At 42.9% G+C, this 27,190-nt stretch overlaps 2 protein-coding genes across 25 annotated transcripts in view; one reads left to right on the top strand and one right to left on the bottom strand.

Annotated features, from left to right (window-relative positions):
- Positions 1–4,699, bottom strand: part of EIF4ENIF1 (eukaryotic translation initiation factor 4E nuclear import factor 1) — a 46,522-nt gene extending 41,823 nt beyond the window's left edge. For 3 of the 6 annotated variants that reach the window (XM_033412860.2, XM_033412861.2, XM_004283689.4), the window contains exon 1: positions 106–373. In XM_033412860.2, coding sequence (XP_033268751.1) covers positions 106–192 — 87 coding nt within the window. In that variant the 5' untranslated portion in view covers positions 193–373. Of the gene's footprint in view, positions 1–105; positions 374–402; positions 540–585; positions 695–4,680 lie in introns of those variants that run through there. The other 3 variants (XM_049698046.1, XM_033412864.2, XM_033412863.2) reach the window with 3 other exon arrangements.
- SFI1 (SFI1 centrin binding protein) overlaps positions 586–27,190 on the top strand; it is an 83,164-nt gene continuing 56,559 nt past the window's right edge. For 10 of the 19 annotated variants that reach the window (XM_049698041.1, XM_049698043.1, XM_049698042.1 and 7 more), the window contains exons 1-4: positions 13,039–13,170; positions 18,954–19,146; positions 21,221–21,394; positions 22,868–22,939. In XM_049698041.1, the coding sequence (XP_049553998.1) occupies positions 19,007–19,146; positions 21,221–21,394; positions 22,868–22,939 (386 nt within the window). In that variant the 5' untranslated portion in view covers positions 13,039–13,170; positions 18,954–19,006. Of the gene's footprint in view, positions 697–4,433; positions 4,728–4,798; positions 5,045–13,038; positions 13,171–18,953; positions 19,147–21,220; positions 21,395–22,867; positions 22,940–23,007; positions 23,238–27,190 lie in introns of those variants that run through there. The other 9 variants (XM_033412840.2, XM_033412839.2, XM_033412838.2 and 6 more) reach the window with 9 other exon arrangements.

Below are 27,190 nucleotides of genomic sequence, written 5' to 3'. Positions count from 1 at the left end.
AGCTCCAAAGCTCAGCTTCCCCTGGCCGAGACCCCAACCCCCGGCCTCTCGCGCAGGCCCCGACCCAGCGGCCTCCTTCGGAGAATGGGCGGGGACAGTACTCACGGAGGGGAGGTGGGCCGGAGGAAGCGGGGAGGCCGAATCCCCCGGCCCGGGCACTCCGAGCTGGAGCCGGTACAGGCCCGCCGCCATCCAGCCCGGCGGCTCGGGCCCCACCAGCCCGCCCGCTGCTAGCCGGCCGCCCCGCTGGCCTCGCGCCCCTGCCCGGCCCCCGCGCGCGCCCCGGCGCTCGCGCTCACGCCCGCGAACCTGGGCGCAGCGCACCCGCGCCCCTTCTCTTCCCGCGGGCCCAGGCGTGCGGCGCCCCGAATCCCGGCGCCCCCACCGCCACCCAGCCCTTACTCGGTGCCTCGGCCGCCGCTCCCCTGCCCGCCGCCCGCGCCGGTCCGAGGGCTGCTCCGCGCGGCCTTCGCTCTCGCCCCCCCCAACCCGCTCGGATTGTCTCCCTTCAGCCGCCGTAACCGCAACCCAGCCCTCCGCCCCTCCTCCCCGGCCCCCTCCCCCTTAATATCTCCCTCCACGCACCCGGGCCCCAGCGCAGCCTTCGCCGACGCGCGCCCGGATGTGAGGTGTCCGCGGCGGTGCCGGCCGGAAAAAGGAAACATCGCGGCGCGCTCCCTGGGCGCCGGCCCCTGCGTACGCACGGTGGCGGGGAGGCGGAGGCCGGGAGGGGATGACGGCAGGGGGAGGAGGCCTGGCCGGGGGCCGCGGAAACCCTCCCAGGTGTGCTCAGGCGGTCGTCGTGGGCTGCCCTGGGGAGGACGCCCAGTTCCCACGTGCGCTTCGGGGCGGGGCGGAGCTCGAAGCCCGCCACCCCCGCCCGGCTGCTCTCCAGGCAGGGTGACCGCGGTCGGGCAGTGGGTCGGCCGCTGCGTTTGCACGGTTCGCGTCGGCAGAGAACCCTGGGTCTTCGGCAGCGGGAATCTTGAGTTAGGCGAACTTGAGGGCTGTGCGCCTTCCGGTTGGGGTTCGAACCTTGGCTCTTTTTTTACTGGTGGTGTAATCTTGGGCAAAGTTCTGACTTCTGAGTTTCGCTCTTATTAAAATGGCCTCTATGTGTATGAGGAATAAGCGAGATTACGCGTTGCTGCATTAATAAGCAAACTTGCCACGGTTGCTTTTGAATGAGCTACAGGCGACTGACAAATTCATTGAAATGTTCTTTCCCGCCCCATAGCCTGCACGGGAAGAAGTGCAAGTGCGTTTGGGTGAAAGATGAAACTGCGAATGTCAGGTGGTTAGTATGTAGTGCTGAGACCGGCTGACGGCCACACAGACGCACATATAATTTTCCTCCTCTGTGAACAAATGAGAGTAATTGCCATGCGGGGAGGAAAGGTTTGACGGAGATCACGTGTGAGCCGGTTTCTGCCCCGTGGGACAGTGGAATGATACATGGCTGTGGAGGGAAATGTAATTTTTCTCGCCAAAGTATAGTGAAGTCTACATTTCTTTGAAGGGGCCTACTTTCTTTGAGCTTCACTTGTGAAATCAGCCGATTGGGCAGTGATTGCGCACTAAGTTCCCGTCCTTGTATATTGGCAACGGACAAAACAATTATGAAAACTTTTTCTTTTCGTCTGTAATGATGAATAAAATGAGTTTCTCACAACTATCCTCTCTCTGCAAGCCACTGTGGAGAAGTGGAGAAGGCCTATCTTTTTGAAGCTCTTAAATTCTGGCTCTGCCACTCAGTGTGAAACCGGAGCCAGTCACTTCACTTTTTTGAACCTGTTTACTCATCTATGAAAGAGAGATAGCAGGGCTTCCCTGGTGGCGCAGTGGTTGAGAGTCTGCCTGTCGATGCTAGGGGATACGGGTTCGTGCCCCGGTCCGGGAAGATCCCACATGCCGCGGAGCGGCTGGGCCCGTGAGTCATGGCCGCTGAGCCTGCGCGTCCGGAGCCTGCGCTCCGCCATGGGAGAGGCCACAACAGTGAGGAGCCCGCGTACCGCAGAAAGAGATAGTAGTACCTAATTTTCAGGCTTTAAAGAGATAACATCAAAACCACTGTTCTGGTTATCTTTTGCTGTGTAACAAACTATCCCCAAACTCAATGGCTTAACCCAACATTTATTTCGCACCAAATCTGTAATTTGGGGTGGTCCTAACTGGGACAGCTCGTCTCTGCTCCCTTCAACATCAGCTGGAAAGCTGTGTGCTAGGAACATCTAATGGCTCACTCACTCACATGTTTGGTGGTTGTTGGTGGCTGTCAGCTGGAACCAATGGAGCTACTGCTGGAACACTTACACCTGGTCTCTGGCGTGAGCTCCCTCATAACATGGTGGCTAGATTCCCAGGCAAGTGTCCAATTAGGAGAGGGCCAGACAGTTGTACAGCCTAGCCTCGAAGTCACTGTCTCTTATGCCACATGCTGTTCCTTAGATAGGCATCGCTAAGGCTGGCCTATATTCAAGGGAAGAGGACTTAGACTACACCTTTATACGGGAAGAGTGTCACAGAATTTGTGGGCATATTTTTAAATTACCACCAGCCATATATGAAATGTGCTCAAGGCATTGTAGGTATTATCATAAAGGCCTGGCCTGAAGCTCATTTCCTGGGTGTCTTCTAGTCTATCCTATGGAGGATGTACTCTTCCCCCAGGCTCTTCTTTAATGTCTTGTAGAACCATGTTCTCAACTCACTTCTTACCTCTCAAAGCCTTAATCTATCCTTATTAAAGGAGAAGACAATTATTACCTAGGAATAACGGTAATCATTTACTAAGGGAGGGCATCTGTGAACTTCTTTCACCTGTGTCATGTAAAAGCTAGATGCTTGCAAATCCTTGTTTCGTTGTTGCTTTTGAATGTTATTCTCTTTGGCAGGAATGATAATTTGTAATTCTAAATGCCCCCTTTTGCAATGATAATGAATTTTCAAATATCAGTATAGGAACCCCCTTTGAGAGAGTAAAAGAAAAAAGATTCTACTTCTTTACTAAATATTTGTAAGATCTTGGTTTAGGTTCAAATTCTTGTTTCAAAATTTGGCATAAGGGGACTCCCAACTTTCAGTCAGTTGGGGAATTAACAGTCCAAGAACAGCAGAGAAGCAAATAGAAATCAGAAACCTAAAAATTTTGAGAGCAGCCTCAACTCAGACCTCCACTGCTCTCCACCTTTCTAAATGAGCTTTTTCCTACTCAGCTTTTCTTTCTCCAAGGGTAATCCCTACTTCCAAGAAAATAGGATTTGAACAGTTTCACAGTTGCGGCATCATGTATTCAACGACTACAAAGAAATTAAGAGACTTCTGTAAGACCATAGAGCAAATTATTTGCTGAGCCTAAACCCTTTCTGGCACTTTACATCTTTGATTTTATATATGCAAAGTAGTTAAGAGTCTGACATCACCAAGCGCTGCTGCACTAGCTATTGTTATTCTATATTGTTATCTAATCTTACCCAATGGGACTAATTATTTTCATTATAATTCAAATGCAAATGCCTTTAATTCCTTCCTAAATTAGTCAAAGCTGATGGTGGTAAATGTACATGACAAAGTATCAGCAAATCATTTAGAAAGCGTGCTTACCGATTTTTCATCCTGGATTGTCATAATTTGTATAAATGTAATTTAATAAAGTACTCATAAGAGTAACATTACAGTAAGTAAATATTAGTTACAGTGTTAATCAGGACTTTGAAAGTAACTAAATTATTTAAAAACTACTTTGCCACATAACTTCAGATTAAAGATTGGTTCCCGTGTCCCGCTAAAATGGAACTTCTTTTAAACACTTTTAATTACAAAAATTAACATAGGTAAAAAAAAGCAAAAATGCAAATTACCTGTGATTCTAATACCAAGGCACCCAACAAGTTTTTTTTCCTTCATGTTTTTAATGTAAAATCTTTCAGGCATTTAAATGCATAATGCTAGCCTTTGTTTTGCGCTCTCCACCAGAAATATCAAGTGCTTTCAAATGATGCTTTACGAAGCACAGGAGAAAAGGATATAAAAATGCCCTACCTTAATAACCTATAATGAAAAATAATCTGAAAAAGAATAGTGTATATATATACATAAAACTGAATCACTTTGCTGTATACCTGAAACTAACAGCATTGTAAATCAACTATTCGTTAATTTAAAAAAATGCCCTACCTACCCATCCCCACTTTTTAAAATTTGGGCCCACTCTGATCATCTTTTAAATTAATGACTATTTACTAACAATGCTTGTTAATTACATTTTAAAAGTAATGGTTAAGAGACGCCATCAACCTGGGATAATCTTAATTCGCCGGCGGCGCAACCCTCACGCGCGCGGTCAAGATTGACGACCTCCCAGTCTACGAATGCGCGCGCCCCAGGCCCCGGGGACCGGCTTGCGTTCCCCGGAAACCATCGAGAACCGAGAGCCAGAGAGGCTCACGCGGGAGCCGGGAGGTGGGGGAAGGAGGGCCTCGGTCCGCGCTGGCCTCTACACGGGAGCCTCGTCCCTGGTGCTTGCCACGCGAAGCGTAACTCGGGAATCCGCTTCAAGACAGCTCCCACTCCTCGTGTCTACGAGTAGCAGTGGGAGGCTGAGCTGTGAAAGAAGCGAGTGGGCCACGGGGGCAGAGAGCCCTCCGCGGGGCCGCCCTGACAGCGCGTCTATCCACGCACCTCAAGGCCAACTCGCATTGCTGGGGCTCCAAGGCGGCCACGGGGAGGTGAGTCGCCTGCTGCCCTGAGGCTCGGCTGTCTCTCGGGTCTCGGGCTGGGCGTCCCTCACGCACGCCGCGTCGCCGTGGAGATGGGGGCGGGGCCGGCGCGAGATCTGCGTCTTAAGGGGCGGGAAAGCGCGGAGGCTGGCGTAGGCCGCGCGGGTTTGAGGAGGCTGCACCGCGTCTGCCGGGGTTTCTCTGAAGCGTGAGGCGGGAGTGCTCGGCCTCTCCGGCCGGAGCCCAGCGACGAGCGCACGTCCCTCCGAGCCTGGCCGGTGACTGCCCTGTGGGAGCGTCCGTTTCCTCCTCCTCTAGAAGTGCAGGTGAGGCTACCTCCCCATGGGGCTGAGGTCCGAGAATGGAGGAGAGGTGGAAAGGGCGCGCGGGACGGCTCCCGGGGCCCACGTTCCTCGCCCGACGTCCTCCTGCGCGTCTGGGGCGCCGCAGGCGGGTGCTGGTGCCGCGTCAGTGCAAGGCTCGTTAGCGTGCGCGTATCCGAATTCGGGGTTTCTGGATCCCTGCTGCGTGGCCGAGAGACGGGCGAGGGTTTTCAGACCGTAGGGGCCACACCTGAGCCCCGAGGGCTAATTGGGCAAACACCCGCAGCGGGAGATTAGTGCTCCGTTTTTATTTGATGGGAGGCCGTTCAGATTTATTGTTAATCTCTGGATTATAGTGAAGATTTGTTATTCGTTGACTGAATCGTGTTAGGGCCCTGAGTACCAGCCCCAGCTGTCCTACTTAGCTGGTGACCTGGGGCACTTCTTCTTTAAAATAAAGATGGTTACCACCTGTGGGGGTGGTTGTATTAAAGCAGGTAATTAATGAAAACTGTTTAGTACTGTGTCTGGCACAGAGTACCAGCTCCATGAATGCTATTTTGAATCTAATCTATACACTCTAGGTGGCATGGTACCCGCCTAAGTGCCATGGAAATATGAGACTTGGAGGTGTCATGGAAGGCTTCCTGGAAGAAGTAGTTGAAGCTTATTCTGCGACCTAGTATATAAATTTGGGTATTTTCTTGCTTTTCTTTAGTAAGATCATTCATTTCTCAGTTATTGTTAGGAGCTGCAGAATACTGTAGAAACTTCTTTAAGATACTTTTACATTTTTCGAATTCACATGTGTATTTAAAAATTAATATTAAAACCTTAAATTAGAAAATAGTCTCCAGGCTCTAATTCCAATTTCCATTCTGTTCCTCCTGATGTTATTTGTAAATTGGAAGTAAATAACCTTATAGGTGATATTTCTTGATTTGTTAGGTTTACACGTTAAGTGTTGACCATTCATGGGAAATGCACAGGTTTTCTTCCCTCATCTCACCAACGTGGTTATGTGGTAATTTGTTGTTAATAGTCAGTGTTTACATTATATAACAGATATTCACTGCTGAACCGAGTAGACTAACTGCAATTCTTCCTTTCTCTTACATCCCGTCATTTTTTTCTGAGAATTAATAATTGTCTTATTTTCTTATTTTCCTAGTGTTCCATGCACAGATCACTAATGTTTTTTTCTGAATGCTTCAGTATTTCTCATAGACCTGTCAGTAATTTTTTGCATACTCTCAAAACCATCAGTTCCATTTCTTTCCTGGAGACTTTCCTCCTCTGCTCTAATCTGTTCTGGTGGCTCTGTGCCTGCTGTTCCCAGTTCTAATCCAGAGACTTACTTTCATATCTGTCCTGGAATTTGTTTCTTTTTACTATTCTTTTGTTTTAGATTCACTGTTCCCAGATCCCTGGGGTTTTTTTTTTTTTCCCTTGATTTATTTCCTTGGTTTTTGGAGCACATTTTCCTGTACTACTACTACTTCTAGTACTTCCTCCTCTTCTTTTTTTAATAGCTTTATTGTGATATAATTCACATACCATACAGTTCACACATTTAAAGTGTTCAGTTGTTTTTAGTATATTCCCAGTTATCCAACCATCACCTTAATCAATTTTAGAACATTTTAATTACCCAAAAAAGAAACCCTTACCTATTAGTAAGTCACTTCACTGTTTCCCTTCAATCCTCCCAGCTGTAGGCAACCACCATTTTACTTACAGACTCTATAGATTTTCCTGTTCTGAGCATTTCATATAAATGGAATCATACAATACGTGGTCCTTTGTTATTGGCGTCTTTCACTTAGCATAATGTTTTCCAGGCTCATCCATGTTTTAGCATGTAACAGTACTGCATTTCTTTCTATGGCTGAGTAATATTCCATTGTATGGATATATCATATTTTGTTTATCCATCCTTTAGTTGGTGGGCATTTGGGCTTCTACTTTTTGGCTATTACGAATAATGCTGCTACGAATATTCATGTACAAGTTTTTGCATAGACATACGGTTTCAGTTCTCTTAGATATATACCAAGAGTGGGATTGCTGGATCAAATGGTAACTCTGTATTTGTCTTTTTAGTAACTGCCAGGTTGTTTTCCAAAGTGGCTGCACCATTTTACATTACTACCAGCAGTGTAGGAGGGTTTCAGTTTCTCTACATCTTCACCAATACTTATTATTATCCTTCTGTCTTTTTGATTATGCTCATTCTGATGGGTACCTCATTGTGATTTGATTTTTATTTCCCTGATGGCTAATGGTGTTGAGCATCTCAATGTTCTTATTGGCTGGTTATATATCTTCTTTGAAGAAATATCTAGTCACATCCTTTATCCATTTTTAAATTTGGTTAATTGTCTTTATTATTGAGTTATAGGAATTTAAAAAATATAATCGAGATACAAGTTCCTTAGCAAATATGCAAATATTTTTCCCATTCATTGAGTTATCTTTTCACTTTCTTTTTTTTTCTTTTCACTTTCCTGATGATGTCCTTTGAAGCACGAATGTTCAATAAAAAAATTTATTTATTTAATTTTGGCTGCTCTGGGTCTTAGTTGCGGCACACGGATCTTTAGTTGTGGCACGTGGACTTCTTAGTTGTGGCATGCATGCGGGATCTAGTTCCCCGACCAGGGATCGAACCCCGGGCCTCCTGCATTGGGAGTGCAGTCTTACCCACTGGACCACCAAGGAAGTCCCACCAGTGTTTAATTTTGATAATGTCCAGTTTTCCTGTATCTTCTCAATAAATGCATATCTAAAGCCTTTTCTCCTTGCATGTTGGAAAAAGTGTTTGATCTACCCTGACATTTGGCCTTGGTTCAGGACCTCTCATCTGAGGATTTACATCTTTCAGTTTTGAGACAATTCTTATTTCTTTGATAATTTCTTCCTCTTTCGTTCTCTCATATCTCTCTGGAATTCCTGCTAGTTATATATCTGATCCCCTGGATTGAGCCTTTGATTTTCTAACTTTATTTCCTTTTGTTATTTTCCCCCCTCTTCCTATTTCTGGGACATTTCTTCAACTTTATTAGCCACCTTCTAATGTTTTGATTCTCCTATATCTTTCTTGTTCTCTTTTTGTTTTCTTTTAAATAATATCCTTATTTTATTCTATGTGTATATAATATGTTCTCTTATCTCACTGAGGATATTAATCATAGGGTTTTCTTTTTTGTTGTTGGTGTTTTTTTCTTTTCTTTCCCATATTGTCTTTGTTTACTCCAGAATTTTAAAAAATTTTATTATGAAGAATTTCAACTGTGTATAGTATGTACCCATCACCCATTTTCAAAAATTAACTCATGACCTATCTTCTTTCATTTATATCTCCGCGACTGTATTATTTTTGCTTTGTTTTTTATTTTGAAATAATCTCAGTCTTCAGAGAAGTTGCAAAAATAATACAGAGAACCCCCATATACCTTTATTCACATTTATCACTTTTTAGCTTTTTTTTTTTTTTTAAATCATTTTCTCCATGATTGTCATAAGATGGGGGTTATCCAACTCTACAACTCCCTCCACATTTGTCTCTGGGCATTTTGTGTATGGTTAAGCCCTCCTTTCTACCCCATTTATCTAACTATCTGTTCATCCCTTTATTGTCAGATTGGACTCATGGATTCCCATTTTGTTTAATGTGTTATAATTTATTACTGTCCTTAATTATTTTGGTGCTTAAATTTATCATATTTTATCTGTAAATTGTTCTCCATATTCGGTAAAAGACACAGTATCCTTTTAAAAGAACCAACACCACTATCACAGCAAAAAAAATGATAATTCTTTAATAACTCATTAAAACATTAAGTTCAAAAAAGTTAAAGTTTAAATTTCCCTCATTGTTTCATATTTTTTGTTTGACAGTTGTAGTTTGTTAAAATCAAGATCCAGAATCAAAGTCCATGCATTACATTTGGTTGATAAGCATCCTTTTTTTTTTTTTTGCGGTATGCGGGCCTCTCACTGTTGCGGAGCACAGTAGGCTCCGGACGTGCAGGCTCAGCGGCCATGGCTCACGGGCCCAGCCGCTCCGCGGCATGTGGGATCTTCCCGGACCGGGGCACGAACCCGCATCCCCTGCATTGGCAGGCGGACTCTCAACCACTGTGCCACCAGGGAAGCCCGATAAGCATCCTTTTAAAAATAATTTTTTAATTATAATTTTCTTAATTTTTATTTTTTTAAATTATTATTTTTTTGGCTGCATTGGGTCTTCGTTGCTGCACATGGGCTTTTCTGTTGTTGCAGCAAGAGGTGGCTTCTCTTGTTGTGGAGCATGGTCTTTAGGCACGTGGGCTCAGTAGTTGTGGCTCACAGGCTCTAGAGCGCAGGCTCAGTAGTTGTGGCTCGCAGGCTTAGTTGCTCCGCGGCATGTGGGATCTTCTTGGACCAGGGATTGAACCCGTGTCCCCTGCATTGGCAGGCAGATTCTTAACCACTGTGCCACCAGGGGAGTCCCAATAAGCATCTTAAGTCTCTTTTAATGTATAAGTTTTCCTATCTTTCCTTAGCAGTTTATTGAAAGAACTGAGTCGTTTGTCCTGTAAAGTTTCCTACATCATTGATTTTGCTGATTTTAAAGTCATTTTTATTTGTCCCTTGTATTTTTTGTAAGATGGTACTTAGTTCTAGATGACGCTTGATGATATTTAGTTTCAAGTTTTTGGCAGGAATACATCACAAGTAGTGGCGCTTCCTCAGGATTCCTTTGTTTTGGTTTCATTCTTTCTTTTTTTTTCTTTTTTTAAAAAAATTTTTGGCTGCACTGCGTGGCATGCGGGATCTTAGTTCCCCAACCAGGGATCAAACCCATTCCCCCGGCATTTGAAGCGGAGCGTCTTAACCAGTGAACCACCAGGGAAATCCCATATTTTGGTTTCATTCTTTTTTGTTGGAGGTCATTTCCAAATGTCTTGTGATTCTTGACTGTCTGTTCATACTTGAGTATCAGCAACTGAGAAATTAATCGGAAGCTTCCAGTGTCTGAGCCCGCTTGTCAGTTTGTGCGCTTTTCTCTAGGGGCAAGCCTGCCTTTTCATTGATGGAGGTGGGGCACAGATGTCTTTATTTCAAAGTCTGTTAAGTCTTATCTACTTTTTTTTTTTTTTTTTTTTTTTGCGGTACGCGGGCCTCTCACTATCGTGGCCTCTCCTGTTGCGGAGCACAGGCTCCAGTCGCGCAGGCTCAGCGGCCATGGCTCACGGGCCCAGCCGCTCCGCGGCATGTGGGATCCGGGGCATGAACCCGTGTCCCCTGCATCGGCAGGCGGACTCTCAACCACTGCGCCACCAGGGAAGCCCAAGTCTTATCTACTTTTGAGAAGACTCTTCCAGTCTTCTGATTGGGAGCCAAGAAGTGTAGCTGCCAGAATTCTGAATGGAGGCTGGGGGGAGGGAGCTGGATACCCTACCTAGCAGGGTTGGGGAAGAGACTAGGGGCCCCAAATGCTCACCAAATAGACTTACATTCAGTCCCCTCATTTGTGGCCTGTGGCTTCAGTTCTGAGCGCCTTTCCTTGTTCCTTCTAGTTCTGAGTGCTTCGGGAATTCTATTGGCCTGCTTCTCTTTGGTATCCCACTCTGTAGGTTTTCGCTTCTTCAAATCTGTTAGGCCAGTTAATTTTCTTCCTAGTTGTTGCAAAAATTTGTGGAAATCTTTCATTTCCTGTGATCTCTTCTCCCATCTCTTGGACCTTATGGTTTATACCCTTTTATCCTTTACTGTCATCTTAGGAGGTCAGTCTGTAGGTTTACCTTGGAGTCCACACCTAATGATTTTTGTTTTTCTTGGGCTGTCTTTTATATTTGGTTATCATTATGTATATTCCAACTCAGACATAAGTTCATATTCATACAAATCCTTACTGAGATCAAACTTATGTCCTGATCTTTCCAGTATTTATGTATCTCACCTGTTAGTTTCCAGACAGTGTTTTAGGTCCTGAAAATACAGTAATGAGGAGATCAGATACGGCTCCTGTTTTCATGGAATTTATATTCTTTATTAAAAATTTAAAAAAAAATTTTTTTTGCGTTGGGTCTTCGTTGCTGCGCGTGGGGTTTCTCTAGTTGCAGCGAGCAGGGACTATGTTGTGGTGCATGGGCTTCTCATTGCAGTGGCTTGTCTGTTGTGGGGCATGGGCTCTAGGCGCATGGGCTTCAGTAGTTGTGGCATGTGGGCTCAGTAGTTGTGGCTCGCGGGCTCTAGGGCACAGGCTCGGTAGTTGTGGCATATGGGCTTAGTTGCTCTGCAGCATGTGGTATCTTCCCGGACCAGGGCTCGAACCCGTGTCCCCTGCATTGGCAGGCGGATTCTTAACCACTGTGTCAACAGGGAAGTCCCTGGAATTTATATCCTAATAGGGAAGGCAGATATGTAAAGTAATTAGAATGTTGGCACAGAGTGTCAAAGGAGTCTTTGCAGAAAACATTCCATAGCATCATTATTAAACCTAAGGCAGTGACCCATTTATTATAGCAGTATTTCACACCAAAAAAATCTCTATTTGAATCATCTTTCAGTTTAATTTATTTACAGAAATAGTCACTAATTGTGACTTTTGTTACTTGGAATGTAGTACCAGGAAGACTAGGACATAGGTTTGAGCTCAATAAGGACTATTCATTTTGTATGGATAAACTCTCTTTTCTGGCTGATTTCTTATCTGATTGTCATTGAAATATGTGACCTTGATTATAAAGGGTAATTTCATTCTTTTAGAATTAATGTCTCATGAATGCATCACAGTTACTCAACATGGGACGTGTCCACCCTGTTTGTTAGCTTTCCTCCACCACATACTTAAATTTTCCTCCTTTGTTTTACTACTTAATGTTAGTTTCCAAAGGCTGCTGTAACAAAACCCACAACCTGGGAGGCTTAAAACAACAAATTTATTGTCTGATAGTTCTGGAGGCTGGAAATCTGGAATCAAGATGTAGGCAGGGCCATCCTCTTTCTGAATGCTCTGGGGAAGGATCTGTTCTGTGCCTTTCTCTAGCTTCTGGTGTTGCCAACAGTCCTTGGTGTTCCTTGGCTTGTAGACCCATTACTCCAGTTTCAGCTTTCATCATAATATGCTGTTCTCCTTGTGTGTCTGTGTCTTCACATGGCATTCTCCTCTCTGTGTGTATCTGTCACTCTGTCTCTTCTCCTCTTTTTATAAAAACGCCAATCATTATTGGATTAAGGTCCACCCTATTCCAGTAAGACCTCATCCTAACTTATATATAATTACATCTGCAAAGGCTGTTTCCAAACAAGGTCACATTCATAGGTACTAGGGGTTAGGACTTCAGTATATCTTTCTGGGGGGCACAATTCACCTACAACATTGCTATTCTTTGTACTAAGAAATAAATAAAAACTATGTTATTTATTAAGTTCATAATGAATGTTATTGGTAGACTTTATCACTAAATGAAAATGAAAACTGTACACTGATCAAAAACTGCCTGAAGATTCTTATAGATAACATTTACAACCATAAATATTAATCTTGGAGTGGGGGGGAATAGGAAATCTTGGCCTCTCCTGGTGTTCTTATGAAGGGAAGTTGAAGGTCTTGGAGCATCACCTGAACAGGATGGGTGAGTCAGTCATAACCTTTTTAGTATGGCTCACTCTCCTCTCAGTTTTGTTTCTTAGAAAATAACTTTTAAAAATGCAATGAAAAATTTTGTTTTTAAATCAGCGACTTCCCAGGAATTCCTTGGAGGTCCAGTGGATAGGACTCCCACGCTTCCACTGCTGAGGGCAAGGGTTCCATCTCTGGTCGGGGAACCAAGATCCTGCAAGCCACTCAGTGAGGCCCAGAAAAAAAAAAAATCAGTGACTTCCCATGTTCATCTATTGTTGAATTAAGAAGGAGGTGCAGGAGACTAGAAGCTGATGTGTAGCTGTTGAGGAATGTGGCTCCTTAGAGGCTTCAGGTAAATTACTCTCATTCTACTTTTTCTTATAGTTAGAAGAGGAAGATAAAAGACTTTTTGATTCATGAAGAATCTGCTCACTGAGAAGTGTGTATCAAGCCACTGGTTGAATTTTCATCAAAAAGGGATTAAGCGGAGAATGGAGAGGAAGGTTGATTCCAGGTGAGTGATGGGACTTGACAAAAAAGATAACTGAAACTATGGCCCATATAAAAGCCTGTAAATATTTTGTGTGTGAAAATAATAAATTTTTTAAAAGTAGTTTTTTCCTAAATCATGGGTAGTGAGATAGGAATTTTGGGTAACAGTTTTTTGTTGGTATTTTGGGTTTCTTATCTAGAGTATAGCGTATAATGCACATTTCATACTTTATGTTACAGTCAAAATCCATTTTGAGTGTGTGGAGATATCTGTCATTGAAATTTTGACTTTGAGCTGAAATAAGGATGATTTTCCCGAGAAGTTATAACATCGAGGCTAGCTAGTATATCTTTCTCCTACTTTTGATTATGATTGCTTTCAGCCTGCTTTGAGGTTCTTTTGATTCCAAATAGGAGACTCCCAACTATGGCTCGCCTAGGAAAAAGGAGGGAGTTTACAAGAAGGAGACTGCAGTTTACTAACAAACCTCAGACTCACAGTGGCGGGCCTGTGACTTGCAGCTGGCCCTTCATGAGTATCCCGCCCCCTAAGAGGGATTGGTTCAGGGATGTGCATGTGACTGCATGGGGCCAATCAGAAGTTCTCCTCTAAGGCCGAGACAGGCATTAGAGAGAGAGAGAGAGAGAGAGAGACCTACCTAATGGGTTGCTGTAGCAGCTGTTTCAGTCTCCACCCTGCATAGGCAATAGGGGACCCTATACTGTAGGAGTTACGCAGGTCAGCACACTGAGAGAAGCAGGAAGAGCTAACAATTTGAGACACCGGTTCTAGTCCTTGAGTCTCTGGTTCAGAATTCTTCTGAAGTACGTGAGCTAGGGAATTACCTCTTTGTGCTGGCTGTCTTCAATATAACCATCCAGATCTAATCTCCACTCGTGTATCCAGTGCTTCCCATTGGATTTGGCCAAAGAGGTGCTCTGTCAGGAGATAGTGAGGAGGGAGAGAGGAGAGTGAGGCCAGACTATTTATCCCCTTGGCTCCCTCCTTGCAAGATGCCTTGGGTTGGCTGTGTCCCTCTGCTGAAGCCCACAGTACCTCATAAGGTAGCAGACTTTGTATGACTCTCCTGGATTCTAGTGATTATTCTCTCTTTTATCCCTTTGGGCCTAGAGGTGGTACCGCCTTCGCTTTCATCAGCTTGAGGTTCCTGCACTTTCCCTAGTGGTTCGTCTACACCCATACCTTTGTTAATATGCCATCCTCAAATTATCCTGTGTTTAGTATGTCATCTATTTTCTTTTGGGACCCTTGAGAGTTTTTATCATGACTGGTGTTGGGTTTTGTCAAATATTTATTTGGCATCTGCTGAAATGATCATATGGTTTTTGTCCTTTTTTCTACTAGTAAGGTGTATTACATTAATCGATTTTCAGATGTTAAACTAGCTTTGTATTCCTAAGATAAATCCAACTTGGTCATAGTATTTGTTATATGGTTTTTGTATGTTGGATTTGGTTTGCTAATATTTTTTGATCATTTCTGTGTTTATAGCCACAAGGGATATTGGTCTGTATTTTGTGTATGTGTCATATTTTGTCTGCTTTTGGCATCCGGGTGTGATACTGGCCTAAAAGAATGATTCTAGAAGTGTTCTGACCACTTTTGTTTCTGGAAGAGTTTATAGAGTACTGGTATCATTTATTTAATTAATTAATTTTTTTTTAAACATCTTTATTGGGGTATAATTGCTTTACAATGGTGTGTTAGTTTCTGCTTTATAACAAAGTGAATCAGTTATACATATACATATGTTCCCATATCTCTTCCCTCTTGCGTCTCCTTCCCTCCCACAGATTCTTAACCACTGCGCCACCAGGGAAGTCCCCATCATTTATTTTTTAAATGTCTGATAGAACTCATCAATTAAGCTATCAAGATCTGGACTTTTGTTTTTAGGAAAATTTATAGTTACTAATTCAATTCTTGTTATAGATCTATTCAGAGTTTCTATTTATTCTCTAGTCAGTTTTTGTGATTTGTGTTTTTCTGGGAATCTGTTCATTTTCTCTAAGTTGTCTAATTTGTTGGCATAAAGTTCATAGTATTCCTTTATAATTCTTTTAATTTATGAAGGGTCAATGATAATGTCCTTTCTTTCATTCCTACTTTTGGTGATCTGTGTCTTTTCTCTCTTTTTTCTTGGTTTTAGCTAAAAGGTTATCAATTTTGCTGAAGGGCTCCTGTTGTTATACTAGCAGCAGCTAATTTGAGTTGGGTTCCTATTGCTTGAAACCTAGGATCCTAACTAACATACAGAAGTTTTTTATAGAATCGACTAGGTCTTGGACAAGGTGGAAGTCAGGTAGCTGGAGAGACCTATTCAGCAGTGTTTGGACCCTTCCTCCTGAGCAGTGCAATCTTTGTGCTTCACCCCCCACCTCCTGTTCAGACTGTGTCTCAGCTCAAAATTCAGTCCTGGGAGAATTAATCTGGTTCATCCAGCGTGAGTCAAATTTCTTCTGCTGCTCTAATCAAGTGGGACATGGAGCTCCCAGCACAGCTGCTGAGGTCCTACCCCTGCTGATCCCACAGAAGAGGGATCCATCCTTGAAAGCTGAATCAACACCCTGACAGTGTTTACCAACGATCCACAGAGTACTCGTCAGGCCTGCCTTACTTCATCTTCTGAAGCAAATTAACCACGGCCTTAAAATGAAGCTCTGTTTCCTCAGATACTCTGTGGCTTTAGGTTGGGGAGCCTTGAGAAGGGAATGAATTCCCTAAGTATTCTGCTGTAAAGCAATCTGAGATCCCCTGTTGTGAGTCCTATAGGACTCCTTGGAGTTCCTTGACTCTGTGAACTTTCCTTCTACACTGCATGTGCCGAGTATTCCCATCCAACTCTTTCCAGTTCCCTACTCCCAGCTAATTTCTACTCATATTTCCAAACTCAACTCTAATATGATCTCCAGGAAGCCTCTTCTGACTGCCCGATTCCCACCCAGTGTGTACGTTCCCATAACACCCTAAATTTACCTTTTTCTTAGCATTTAACGATTGGTATTCTCATTATCATCTCAATACACCATAAGCTCTTGAGAAACTGTCTTTTATAGATATTGGGTGTGTGTCAGTGTCCTATGCTTGCTGTAAGCTATCAATGTCTTATTTTCTCATTGTAAGACATGAGAAACACATTGAATACATATTTGTCTTCGTAGCCCCTGGCCTTGCTATGTTGCTGGGCGTATAGTAGGTCCTTGATATTGATTGAATAAACAAACATTACAGGATACACCTGCCAAGTAAACAGTTAAATGAATTGGTCAGTGCATGCCTTCGCCTTGGCACTTCTTTGTTTTTCTAATTTTTCTTAATTTTTCAAAAATTGAAGTATAGTTGATTTACAATGTTGTGTTAGTTTCAGGTGTACAGCAAAGTGATTCAGTCATACATATATATATCTATTTCAGATTCTTTTCCATTGTAGGATATTACAAGACATTAAATATAGTTCCCTGTGCTATACAGCAGGTCCTTGTTGTTTATTTTATATATAGTAGTGTGTATCTGTTAATCTCAAACTCCTAATTTATCCCTCCCCCCCTTTCACTTGGTAAATGTAAGTTTTCTATATCTGTGAGTCTGTCTCTGTTTTGTAAGTTCATTTGTATCATTTTTTAGGTTCCATATATGTGTATTACATGAAATTTGTCTTTGTCTGACTTACTTCACTTCATGTGATAATCTCTAGGTCCATCCATGTTGCTGCAGATGGCATTATTTCATTCTTTTTTATGGCTGAGTAATACTCCATTGTGTATATGGAATATACATATCTTGTCTATCCATTCGTCTGTCGATGGACATTTAGGTAGCTTCCATGTCTTCACTATTGTAAATAGTGCTGCTGTGAACATTGGGGTACATGTATCTTTTCGAATTAGTTTTTTTAATTTATTTATTTTGGCTGTGCTGGGACACGGCACGTGGGATCTTAGTTGCGGCATGCGAACTCTTAGTTGAAGCGTGCATGCAGGATCTAGTTTTCTGACCAGGGATCGAACCTGGGCCCCCTGCATCGGGAGCGTGGAGTCTTACCCACTGGACCACCAAGGGAAGTCCCTCAAATTAGAGTTATCGTCTTTCCCCCTTGTCACTTTTGGATGAACATTTTCAAATTCTGTCTTTCTCCTCACTTCCATTTTTCTGTATTTCTTGGCTAATCAGTCCTCCCATTGACATTTAAAAAAAATTGAATTCCTATGTTTTTATTCTCCTCCCCCATTCTTCATGATTTTTGGATTCTGATATTGTTTTTGAAGTGCCTTCTGTTTCATATTTCTTTCCATCATTCTGCCTTTTCTCTGTTCCATAATTTAACAATTTTTTAAATATTTATATATTTTTATTTTATTTTATTTTTGGCTGCATTGGGTCCTCATTGCTGCACACGGACTTTCTCTAGTTGCGGCGAGTGGGGGCTACTCTTTGTTGAGGTGTGTGGGCTTCTCGTTGTGGTGGCTTCTCTTGTTGTGGAGCACGGGCTCTAGGCATGCAGGCTTCAGTAGTTGTGGCACGCGGGCTTAGTAGTTATGGCTCACGGGCTCTAGAGCGCAGGCTCAGTAGTTGTGGCGCACGGGCTTAGTTGCCCCGCGGCGTGTGGGATCTTCCCGAACCAGGGCTCTAACCTGTGTCCCCTGCATTGGCAGGCGGATTCTTAACCACTGCGCCACCAGGGAAGACCAATTTAACAAATTTTATATGCCTGCCTACTATGAGTGCCTGGCAATATATTAGGGGCTCAGTATATATTAGCAGATAAAAATGGTCCCTATCATCATGAGGTTTTCCGATGGGGAACAGGCACATATGTACATAGACAAATCTGTGGTTTCAGTTTGTGATCTCTTCCTTTAGGTGTTAAAATAACTTAGATTTCTGGAGCCACCTGACTTACACCAATGTTGGTATCTTTATGGTCTTTAAATTTCCAGAGCTGTAAAGAGTTCATCTGCTGCCTGATTCAGTAGCTGGTGAGAAGGAGCTCAGAGTCTGATGAAAGGAGAGAGCAGTGGGCAGGGACTTTTAGGCATGGGCTTCCCAGTCTGACTACCTATTTGATTATGTAACAGGGCTTCAAGAGGGCACTGTCCCCGCACACCTTCCCTCAATTTGCTGTTTCATAGGCTCTTAACTTTTTAGAGCCTCTTTCATTTTTATTTTAAAATGAGTGGGATGAAAGTCTTATTTTTAAAATTTTTGTTAGTTTTATTTTGAAATAATTTCAAATTTAGAGAAAAGTTGCAAGAATAGGACAAAGAACCTTTCTTCTCCCAGATTCTCTTGTTAACATTTTACCACATTCGTCTGTCTGCCTGTTTGTTTCTCTCTCTCTCTCTCTGTCTGTCTCAGCATTTTCATTTCATTTGTGGACATGTGCAGAGGGGCAAAACATTTTACTCACTGATGCACATGCTCCCAGCTGAGGCCAAACAAGGCAGTGTTCTGCCTTTTTGTTTCAGCTCATACTTTAAGCAAGGGTCCTTTTCCCAGTCTGTGTAGTCCCACGTTTTCACAGTTTTGTGCTTTTTGTTGACAGTTTTGCTGTTTAAAGTGGCCCCCAAACGTAGTGCTGAAGTTCTGTCTAGTGTTCTTAAGTGCAGGAACCCTGTGATGTACCTTATGAAGAAAGTGTATGTTAGGTGAGCTTTGTTCAGGCATGAGTTATAGGGCTGTTGGCTGTGAGTTCAATTTAATGATTCACTATATGTATTAAATAAGGTGTCTTTAAACAGAAGTACACATAAAACAAGGTTCTGTTTGTTTGTTTGTTTTTCCAGTACGCGGGCCTCTCACTGTTGTGGCCTCTTCCGTTGAGGAGCACAGGATCCGGATGCGCAGGCTCAGTGGCCAAGGCTCACGGGCCCAGCCTCTCCGCGGCATGTGGGACCTTCCCGGACCAGGGCATGAACCCGTGTCCCCTGCATCGGCAGGCGGACTCTCAACCACTGCGCCACCAAGGAAGCCCACAAGGTTCTGTATTGATTAGTTGATGAGAATGTTTTTGAAGGCTGGCAGGAACCTAACCATGTATTTTCCCTTAGGGACAATGGTTCAGTATATTCACTAACTCAGTGTTTATGGACTTTATAGAACTTATCGCAAATAACGAGAATCAAATATCTATATTTCCCCCCTCCCCTGGACCACTTGAGAGTAAGTTGAAGCCAGTTGTTCCAAAAATGTTATTTATAGCAAAAAGAAAACAAAATGTAAGAAAAACTTCCCTTTTTGTTCATTTTGTACTTTTAGTCCCCTTTAATTTGGAAATATTTCTCAGTATTTCCTTATCTTCCATGACCTAAGCATTTTGAAGAGTTCAGATCACTTACCTTTTATGCATATTTCTCAGTTTGGGTTTGTTCAGTGTTTCTTCATGATTGAACTCAGGTTGTGCATTTTTGGCAGGAATTTCGCAGAAGTGATGCTGTGTTCTCAGTGCATCAATACCAGGATATTTGGTCCTATTACCATTGATGTTAACTTTTTTTTTTTTTAATTTATTTTTGGCTGCGTTGGGTCTTCGTCTCTGTGCGTGGGCTTTCTCTAGTTGTGGCGAGCAGGGGCTGCTCTTTTTTTTTTATCATTTATTTTTGGCTGTGTTGGGTCTTCGTTGCTGTGTGCGGGCTTTCTCTAATTGCGGCGAGCGGGGCCTACCCTTTGTTGTGGTATGCCGGCTTCTCATTGCAGTGGCTTCTCTTGTTGCGGAGCATGTGCTTTAGGCACACGGGCTTCAGTAGTTGTGGCTCGCAGGCTCAGTAGTTGTGGCGCACAGGCTTAGTGGCTCAGCAGCATGTGGTATCTTCCCGGACCAGAGCTCGAACCCATGTCCCCTGCACTGGCAGGCGGATTCTTAACCACTGCGCCACCAGGGAAGCCCGATGTTCACTTTTATCACTTGGTTAAGATGATGTCTGCCAGGTTTCTCCACTATAAAGAAATGAATAAGTATCTTGTGGCAAGATATTTTGAAATTACATTAATAGCCTGTTTCTCATCAAACTAGCACCCACTTGTTTTTACATCCGTTGATGATTCTTGTCTGAATCAGTTGCTACTGTGATGGTTCCTAAAAGTTTATTAATTGCATTCTACTGCAAAGTAGAGCTTTCCATTCTCCCTAATGTATTTATTTACTTATATCAGTATTTTGTGGATTTGTATTTTATTTCATATTTTATTTGGTGGGTTTTAATATATTACTGCCGAAATTGTCCCAGATTTGGCCAGTGGGAGCCCTTTCAAGCTGGCTCCTGTGTCCTTTTCACACGCCCTTGTCATTCTTTGATCATTTCTTTACTTTTTGACCCATTAAGATATTCCAGGCTCATCTTGTATTTTCCTTGTCTCAGACCTAAAAGTCAGCTATATTTCCAAGGACTGCTGCTTCCTCTTAGTTGGCAATGGTATTTTATTTTATTTGGTTTTGTTTTATTTTATTTTTTTTAGAGACGGCTTTCCTAGGGCCCATTACTTGGAATACTAGTTGGCAGTGGTATTTTAGAAACAATATTTGAGCTATCGGTTTGCTTATTGCTGATGGGATGTTGTTGCCTCTAGGTATTTCCTGCAGGCAGATCTCTGACATACATTTTTTAAAAATCTTGAGTTCATACCAATAAGATCTCTTAATGTTTCTGGAATGGGATTAAAAGTCATAAGTTTAGTGTTTAGTAAAAGTGTGTAGTTGTGTATTGTTACAGTTGTCACAATCTGAAAATCATTCCTAGTTTTTTATGTAAAGGAATCTGTTTCCAATTTGTAAATGATTCCCGTTAAATGACACATTAAAAAAGAGTGTGTTAGGACTCCAAGGTACCCTCCAGCTCTATAGCTCCTGCTTAGAGCTGAGCCAGCAGTACCCACCTCCAGATAGGGTGGGTATTTCTGTCAGAGATTGGGCTGCTTATTGTCCTTGAAGGGGAGTTATTATCATTCCGTCTCAATGAGCTTATCTGTTTAATTTCACTTGTATGTTAAAAAGTATTTGCGTCACATGCAGAGATAATTTGATTCTCTCCTTTCTCCCTTACTCCTCAAATTTAAGGTCTTCAAGGGATGGTGCAGTTAAGAAACCTTATTCTCCAAAGATAATGTCCAAAAAGAAGTCTTCTGCCTTTTCTGGGATCTGCAGTGAGATACCTAGGGCCAGGCACCCTGTACAGTATCATCCCTCATATGCCTGGACCCGAAGGGGCCGGCTAAGAGAACTGCGCATCAGGTGAGCTTGCGAGGGCTCCCCTCCCCTGTCTCAGTGACTTTTCCATTGTCTTCCCTTGTTGGTTAAAATGAGGGGATGATTCTTACTCTCTTATCTCAGTTAATTGGAGACCTTGCTGACTGTTCTTCATGGCAGAATGTTCAAAATATTTAGGAATCTGCTGATGTAAGATCTGTCATTGTTTTCATTCATGGTCTCCAGTTGTGCCCCACAATGTATAAGCTATAAAGAGTCTTCCAGAAGAAGTCTAAGCATAGTCCAAGAAAATGATCATTTTCTGCTACTCTTGATTAGGTCTTTGAAAGGTATCCTTTTACTCATTCAACAAAAATTTATCAGGTGCCTACCCAGCCAGGTGTTATGCTAGATGCTGAGCGTACAAGGTGAATAAGACATTCCTGGTCCAAGACCTCATGAAAGCGTAAAATCAGGTAGGCTTGGCAGACTGTTAAACAAGCCACAACAGCGAAGTGTGGTAAGTGCTGTGAGAAGGGAGGATGTGGTGCCATAGGCCACCTGGCAAGAACAGCCATGCCAGCGTAGCCAGCAGTGACTTCCTGGAGGAGGTGGAGTTTAGCCAAGTCCTGAAGGATAATGTAAGAAAGCCAGGTAAAGGGCAGGAGGAAGAGCATTCCAAGCTGAACCTGGAGATCAACTGGCCAAGACAAGCCAACTTTTTCTGTGTGTTCCAGGCACTGTGCTAGCTGGGGATACTGTGAGCCATGGTCCCTGCTCTCAGGGGCTCACAGTGCAGAGGGAACAACAGGCACCCTGCGAGCCGCTTCCTGGGATTTGGTGTCATAATGTTACACTAGGGGTTGGAGCCGGGGTCTGAGAGTACCAAGCTACTTGCTCTGTTTGGTTGGGGAAGGTCCAGGAAGGCTTCATGTAGGAGTGAGCATTGAAGATGAGCCTTGGTGGGTTAAGTGGGCATTTGCCAGGTGTTTTAGGCAGGAAGAATAATACGAGCAAAAGCACTAGCATGTACTTCCTTTCCCTCATCTCTGAAATCTTCATTAACAAAATACTTTATATTGAAAGTTTTGGTTTTTTTTTTTTCTTTTTTTGCCGTACGCGGGCCTCTCACTGTTGTGGCCTCTCCCGTTGCGGAGCACAGGCTCCAGACGCACAGGCTCAGCGGCCATGGCTCACGGGCGAGGCCGCTCCGCGGCATGTGGGATCTTCCCGGACCGGGGCACGAACCTGTGTCCCCTGCATCAGCAGGCAGACTCTCAACCACTGCGCCACCAGGGAAGCCCTGAAAGTATTTTTTAAAAATAATCTGCTTGATGTTAGCTTTACAAATCTGTCCCATCCTGTGCTCTGTTTGATGCAATATTATCTATATATGATTCACCTTTTGACTCATACTAGTATCCCACTTCCTGGGACCTTAAAGTTTCCGTCTCCTTTCCAGAAAATTGATGATATAAACTAAATGCAGTTTTAAAATGTGTATGTCATTTCTTTCAGATGCATGGCCAGAAAGTTCTTGTATTTGTGGATTCGAATGACTTTTGGAAGAGTATTTCCCTCTAAAGCCAGGTAGTATTAGTTCAGAACACTGGACTTCTTTTGAGTTCATTCTAGGATTTTGTTTTGTATTAAGCCCATATATAACCTTTACTATGGCATGTGTTGCATTCCTTCCCTGCTCCTCCCCAGCCTCCAGGAGGTATATCATATAATGGTAACTTAACACATATTAGTTTGAATGAATGTTTGCCCAGGAGAAGTAAATGAGCTCTTTCAGGTCCCTGGCGAGACTGGCAGATTGACTTGGTCTAGGGCAGAACCTGGGGAAAAAGTTGGCATTGGCAAGAGGAGTGAAACTGAGTCAAGTGTAAGTCCCTCTGCCCGGTAGCTTCACTTTTTCTAGGCTACCACCTGCTGCTGTGGGTTTTGGTTAACATTGCTTTAGCTGCAGCGCCCTAAGTGGATCGCAAGGGGTCAGGGACACTGTGCAGGAAGCCAGAGGGATGGAGAGAAAGAAGGGGCAGTGTAGGGAATGTTTCAGAGAACTGACAGCCATTGAAAATGTAAGTGTTTTTTAAAAACTGAAATGTTATGGGTTCTCACCCTTCACTTCTCCACTTACTATACCCTTTCCTGTTTCATTTTTCTGACAGTATGGCTTTCCTGATCTGGAACATCAAGGTCTCTTGATTCAAGGTTTCTCAAGCAAATTTGGCCTGTGTGTGTTCTCTGAAATTTTTTCTTGGTATACCTTGTGGAGGGCCTTGCTCTTCCCATCTTTTTCGTGTGTCTTTACCAGTGAGGCTCCCAATGTGGTCACAGCCCATCGCACCTGCAGGGATGAGGCATAGTCTACCTCTGCTTTTCCTTCTTTCCCTGGACCTTGGCCCTGCCCTTCTTTACTGCCTTGGTAGCTCTTTGTGCCTTCAATAATTTTTTTTTTGTCTTTTCTTGTTCTCAGTGGGAGAACTGATCGGAGTAACATAGTTTGCCATTATCGGAAGACTCTTGTTTTTCTTTTTTTTACTCAGTTGAGTATTTTATTTATCTTCCTCCCTGTTAGCTTAGAAATTATATACTCTTCTATCCTTCTTTTACTGACTGCCGTAACAAATATAATGTGTTTGTTTAACTTACTGGGGTCTAATGTTAATTGTTTCTTTTTGCCCTCTTCCCAAACAAGGCAGGGTCCTTCGAACACTTTAACTCTCCTGTCGCTGTCCCCACTTATATGCCCTTATTGTAAGGTATTTTAATTGTTTATTTTTTTAAATTAAATTTAAAATTTTTTTTTTTGGCTGGGCCATGCAGCTTACAGGATCTTAGTTCCCCAACCAGGGATCGAATCCAGGCCACAGCAGTGAAAGCGCCGAATCTTAACCACTGGACTGCCAGGGAATTCCCTTAATTCAGTTTATATTTTAAAATCTGCAGAACGTTATTACTCTCATTTTACACAGTCGGTATTCATTTATATTTATTCATGTGTTTACACTTTTTGTTCTTTGTTTCTTCCTGTATCTCCAGGTTTCCATCTGTGATGATTTTCTTTCTATCATTTAAATGTTCCTGAACATTTCCTTTACAGTAGGTCTGCTTGTGATGAATCCTCTCAGATTTTGTCTAAAATTGTTTTTATTTCGCTTTCAGTTTTGAAAGATATTTCACTGGGTATATTAGGCTACATTGCCAGTTTTTCCCCCCAGCATTTTGAAGATATTCCATTGTTCTATGACTTCCATTTGTAAGATGTTGATCTAATTGTTGCTCTTTTGAAGACTTATTATTCAAAGATTTAATATGGTATGCCTGGGTGTGGGTTTATTTTCTTAACATCTTAGCTCATTTTGAGATAGGTTACAGGGTTTTCTTGGGTTTTGTTTTTGTTTTTATTTTCCTGTTTTGTGGGCACATCTTTCTGGCATAATTTTTTTGTCCATAGGCCTGTTATTCTGCTCCTTTTCTTTCTTTCTTTCTTTTTTTTTTTTGTGGTACGCGGGCCTCTCACTGTTGTGGCCTCTCCCGCTGCGGAGCACAGGCTCCGGACGCGCAGGCTCAGCAGCCATGGCTCACGGGCCCAGCCGCTCCGCGGCATGTGGGATCCAGGGCATGAACCCGCGTCCCCTGCACCGGCAGGCAGACTCTCAACCACTGCGCCACCAGGGAAGCCCTACAGTAACTTTGTATAGGATTTTACTTCATTTACTTTTCTGTTGCTCACTTTTATATGATATTAATTTTTCTGAACTTTTAGAGTGAAGTGAGGTTTAGTTAAGCTTTCCTAATTTCACAGAGCTCCCTCTTCTGTCTCTGTCGTGGTGTTTACAGATGCGGCGGCTTGCTCTATGGGGTATCCTGGCTTGTTCCCCTACCACGCTTGGTCTGATCCTCCTTGTCCTTCTTGTCCTTGTCCTCCTTGTCCTCCTGTCTCCTTGTCCTTCTCCTGCTCAGTTTCTATTCTGCTCCCAGCAGTTCCTCCTCAGTATGAAGCCCTGTCTGTTTTTGAGGTCAGGTCGGTTTTGAGACTGTTGGGGCCAGACTGCTCCAGCAGCTTCAGCTCTTACATGAGCCCTGGTTTTGGAGAGAACAAAACTCCTCTCAGTTTCAGCTTCTGGTCTCAAGTTGGGCCTCTGCACTTTCCAGTGACTACTTATTGACTGATTCAGGTTCTCCTGTTCTCAGGTTCCTCAGATACCACCTTCATCGCTCCTTCTTTCTTCTGTACAAATGTTAATACCATGGTGGTCTTTTGACTCTGGGTGATTTGTCCTCACCTGCTTGCATTTTGGGGTTGTAGGGATACCTTATCACCTAGTTTTGTTGTAATAGATACATGAGTTTTTGGTTTTGCTACATGGTTGCTCTGTGTGTTTTGTACGGATTCAGAGACTGAAAAACTATGTTGCCACCTTCACTCTCTTCCCCAAATCCTTTTCCTGCTTGATTTTGTTAAACTCATATTTGACTCATATTTAACTGGAAACCTCTTTTCAAATAATATCTATTTATATTCCAAGTACTCGGGAAACGCTGATTATGTTAGAAATGCATTTGACTCAAAGTAAGAGAAATTCTGACGATGGCTTAAACAAATCGGGATTTGCTTTTTCTCACAGTTTGGAGGTTGGTATTGGTTCAGCTGTTTAGTGATGTCATCAGAGACTCAGGCTTTTAGATCCTTTCCAGTTTACCATCCTTAGTATACTGGCCCTTTGTCCTTAGAGATGACACTGTATAGTTGCAAGATGACTGTTCTAGCTTTACACAGGAAGGGGGAGGAAGGGTGGTGTCAGCTGGACCTGTCTCTATCAGGAAGGCAAAACTTTCCTAGAAACCCTCAGCTGCTTCTGCCTCATTGGCCAGAGCTATGTCACTGGCCATCTTTAGCTTCTGAAGAGGCTGGGAGAGAAACCTTTCCAGCCTTCCTAGTGGATGCTGGTGAGGAAGCAGAGGCTTGGCGGTGGGTGTCGGGTATCTACGACTGATGTCTGCCTCACTGTGTTAGAGCATTCACATTGTACTCTTTTTCCTTTCTTTGCTCTTGAATGGTGGCAGGAAAGAATACTAGACTGGATTTTAGGAGACCTGAATTTTGGTTCTTACCTAGACCCTAGATAATGGTTTGATCTGGGGTTAAGTTACAGCTCTAGGCCTCAGTTTCTCAAATTGTAAAATGAGAGAGTGAGAATATTTTTTCTCTAAGTATCTACCAGAATTGTAATTCTGATACTATGTTTTCATTGACTTTGAAATTTGTGATGGGGTGGTCAGTTTCAACTTGTAATCCCTTTTTAAATCAAGTGGGTTATTTGTTACTTTGGGTAAAGTTGGGCATATTAATCTTTGCTTTTTTTTTTTCTTTTTGGTCTTTTTCCATATTGAATTATTTATTTCTCACTTTTAGGAATGTTAGAGGGGAATGATATCATAACAGAAACTTCAGAATAATACCTTTATGTGCTTGGAGAATGTTTTAGCTTCTATAAACTGGAGTTGTTTTATCATTAATAAATGGAACCAAAATGACCACTGAATTAATAGGGCAAAAATAATACATACAGTATGTGTCCATATGTAAGGCAGTCTTAAATAGGAAGTATCACCTCTTTTTCTGAAGAGAAGATCTGAACAAAATTACTTGGCTAATTTGGGAAGTAGATAAAACAGTCACGTCCATTTATAGTATTTAATTTATCAGTATTTTTCGTCATTCTTGGTTAAGGCTTTGCTTCCTATTTTCTTGAGAAAATAGAAGTAACAGAAGAGACCATCACTCAGTCTACTGACCGCCAGCATCTATTGCCATATGACCTGCTTTCC

This window comes from Orcinus orca, chromosome 15, assembly GCF_937001465.1.
Source record: "Orcinus orca chromosome 15, mOrcOrc1.1, whole genome shotgun sequence".
In the NCBI taxonomy this organism is placed as follows: Eukaryota; Metazoa; Chordata; class Mammalia; order Artiodactyla; family Delphinidae; genus Orcinus; species Orcinus orca.
Note: the sequence above shows the minus strand (reverse complement) of the source record. Positions and strands in the feature narration are given on the sequence as shown.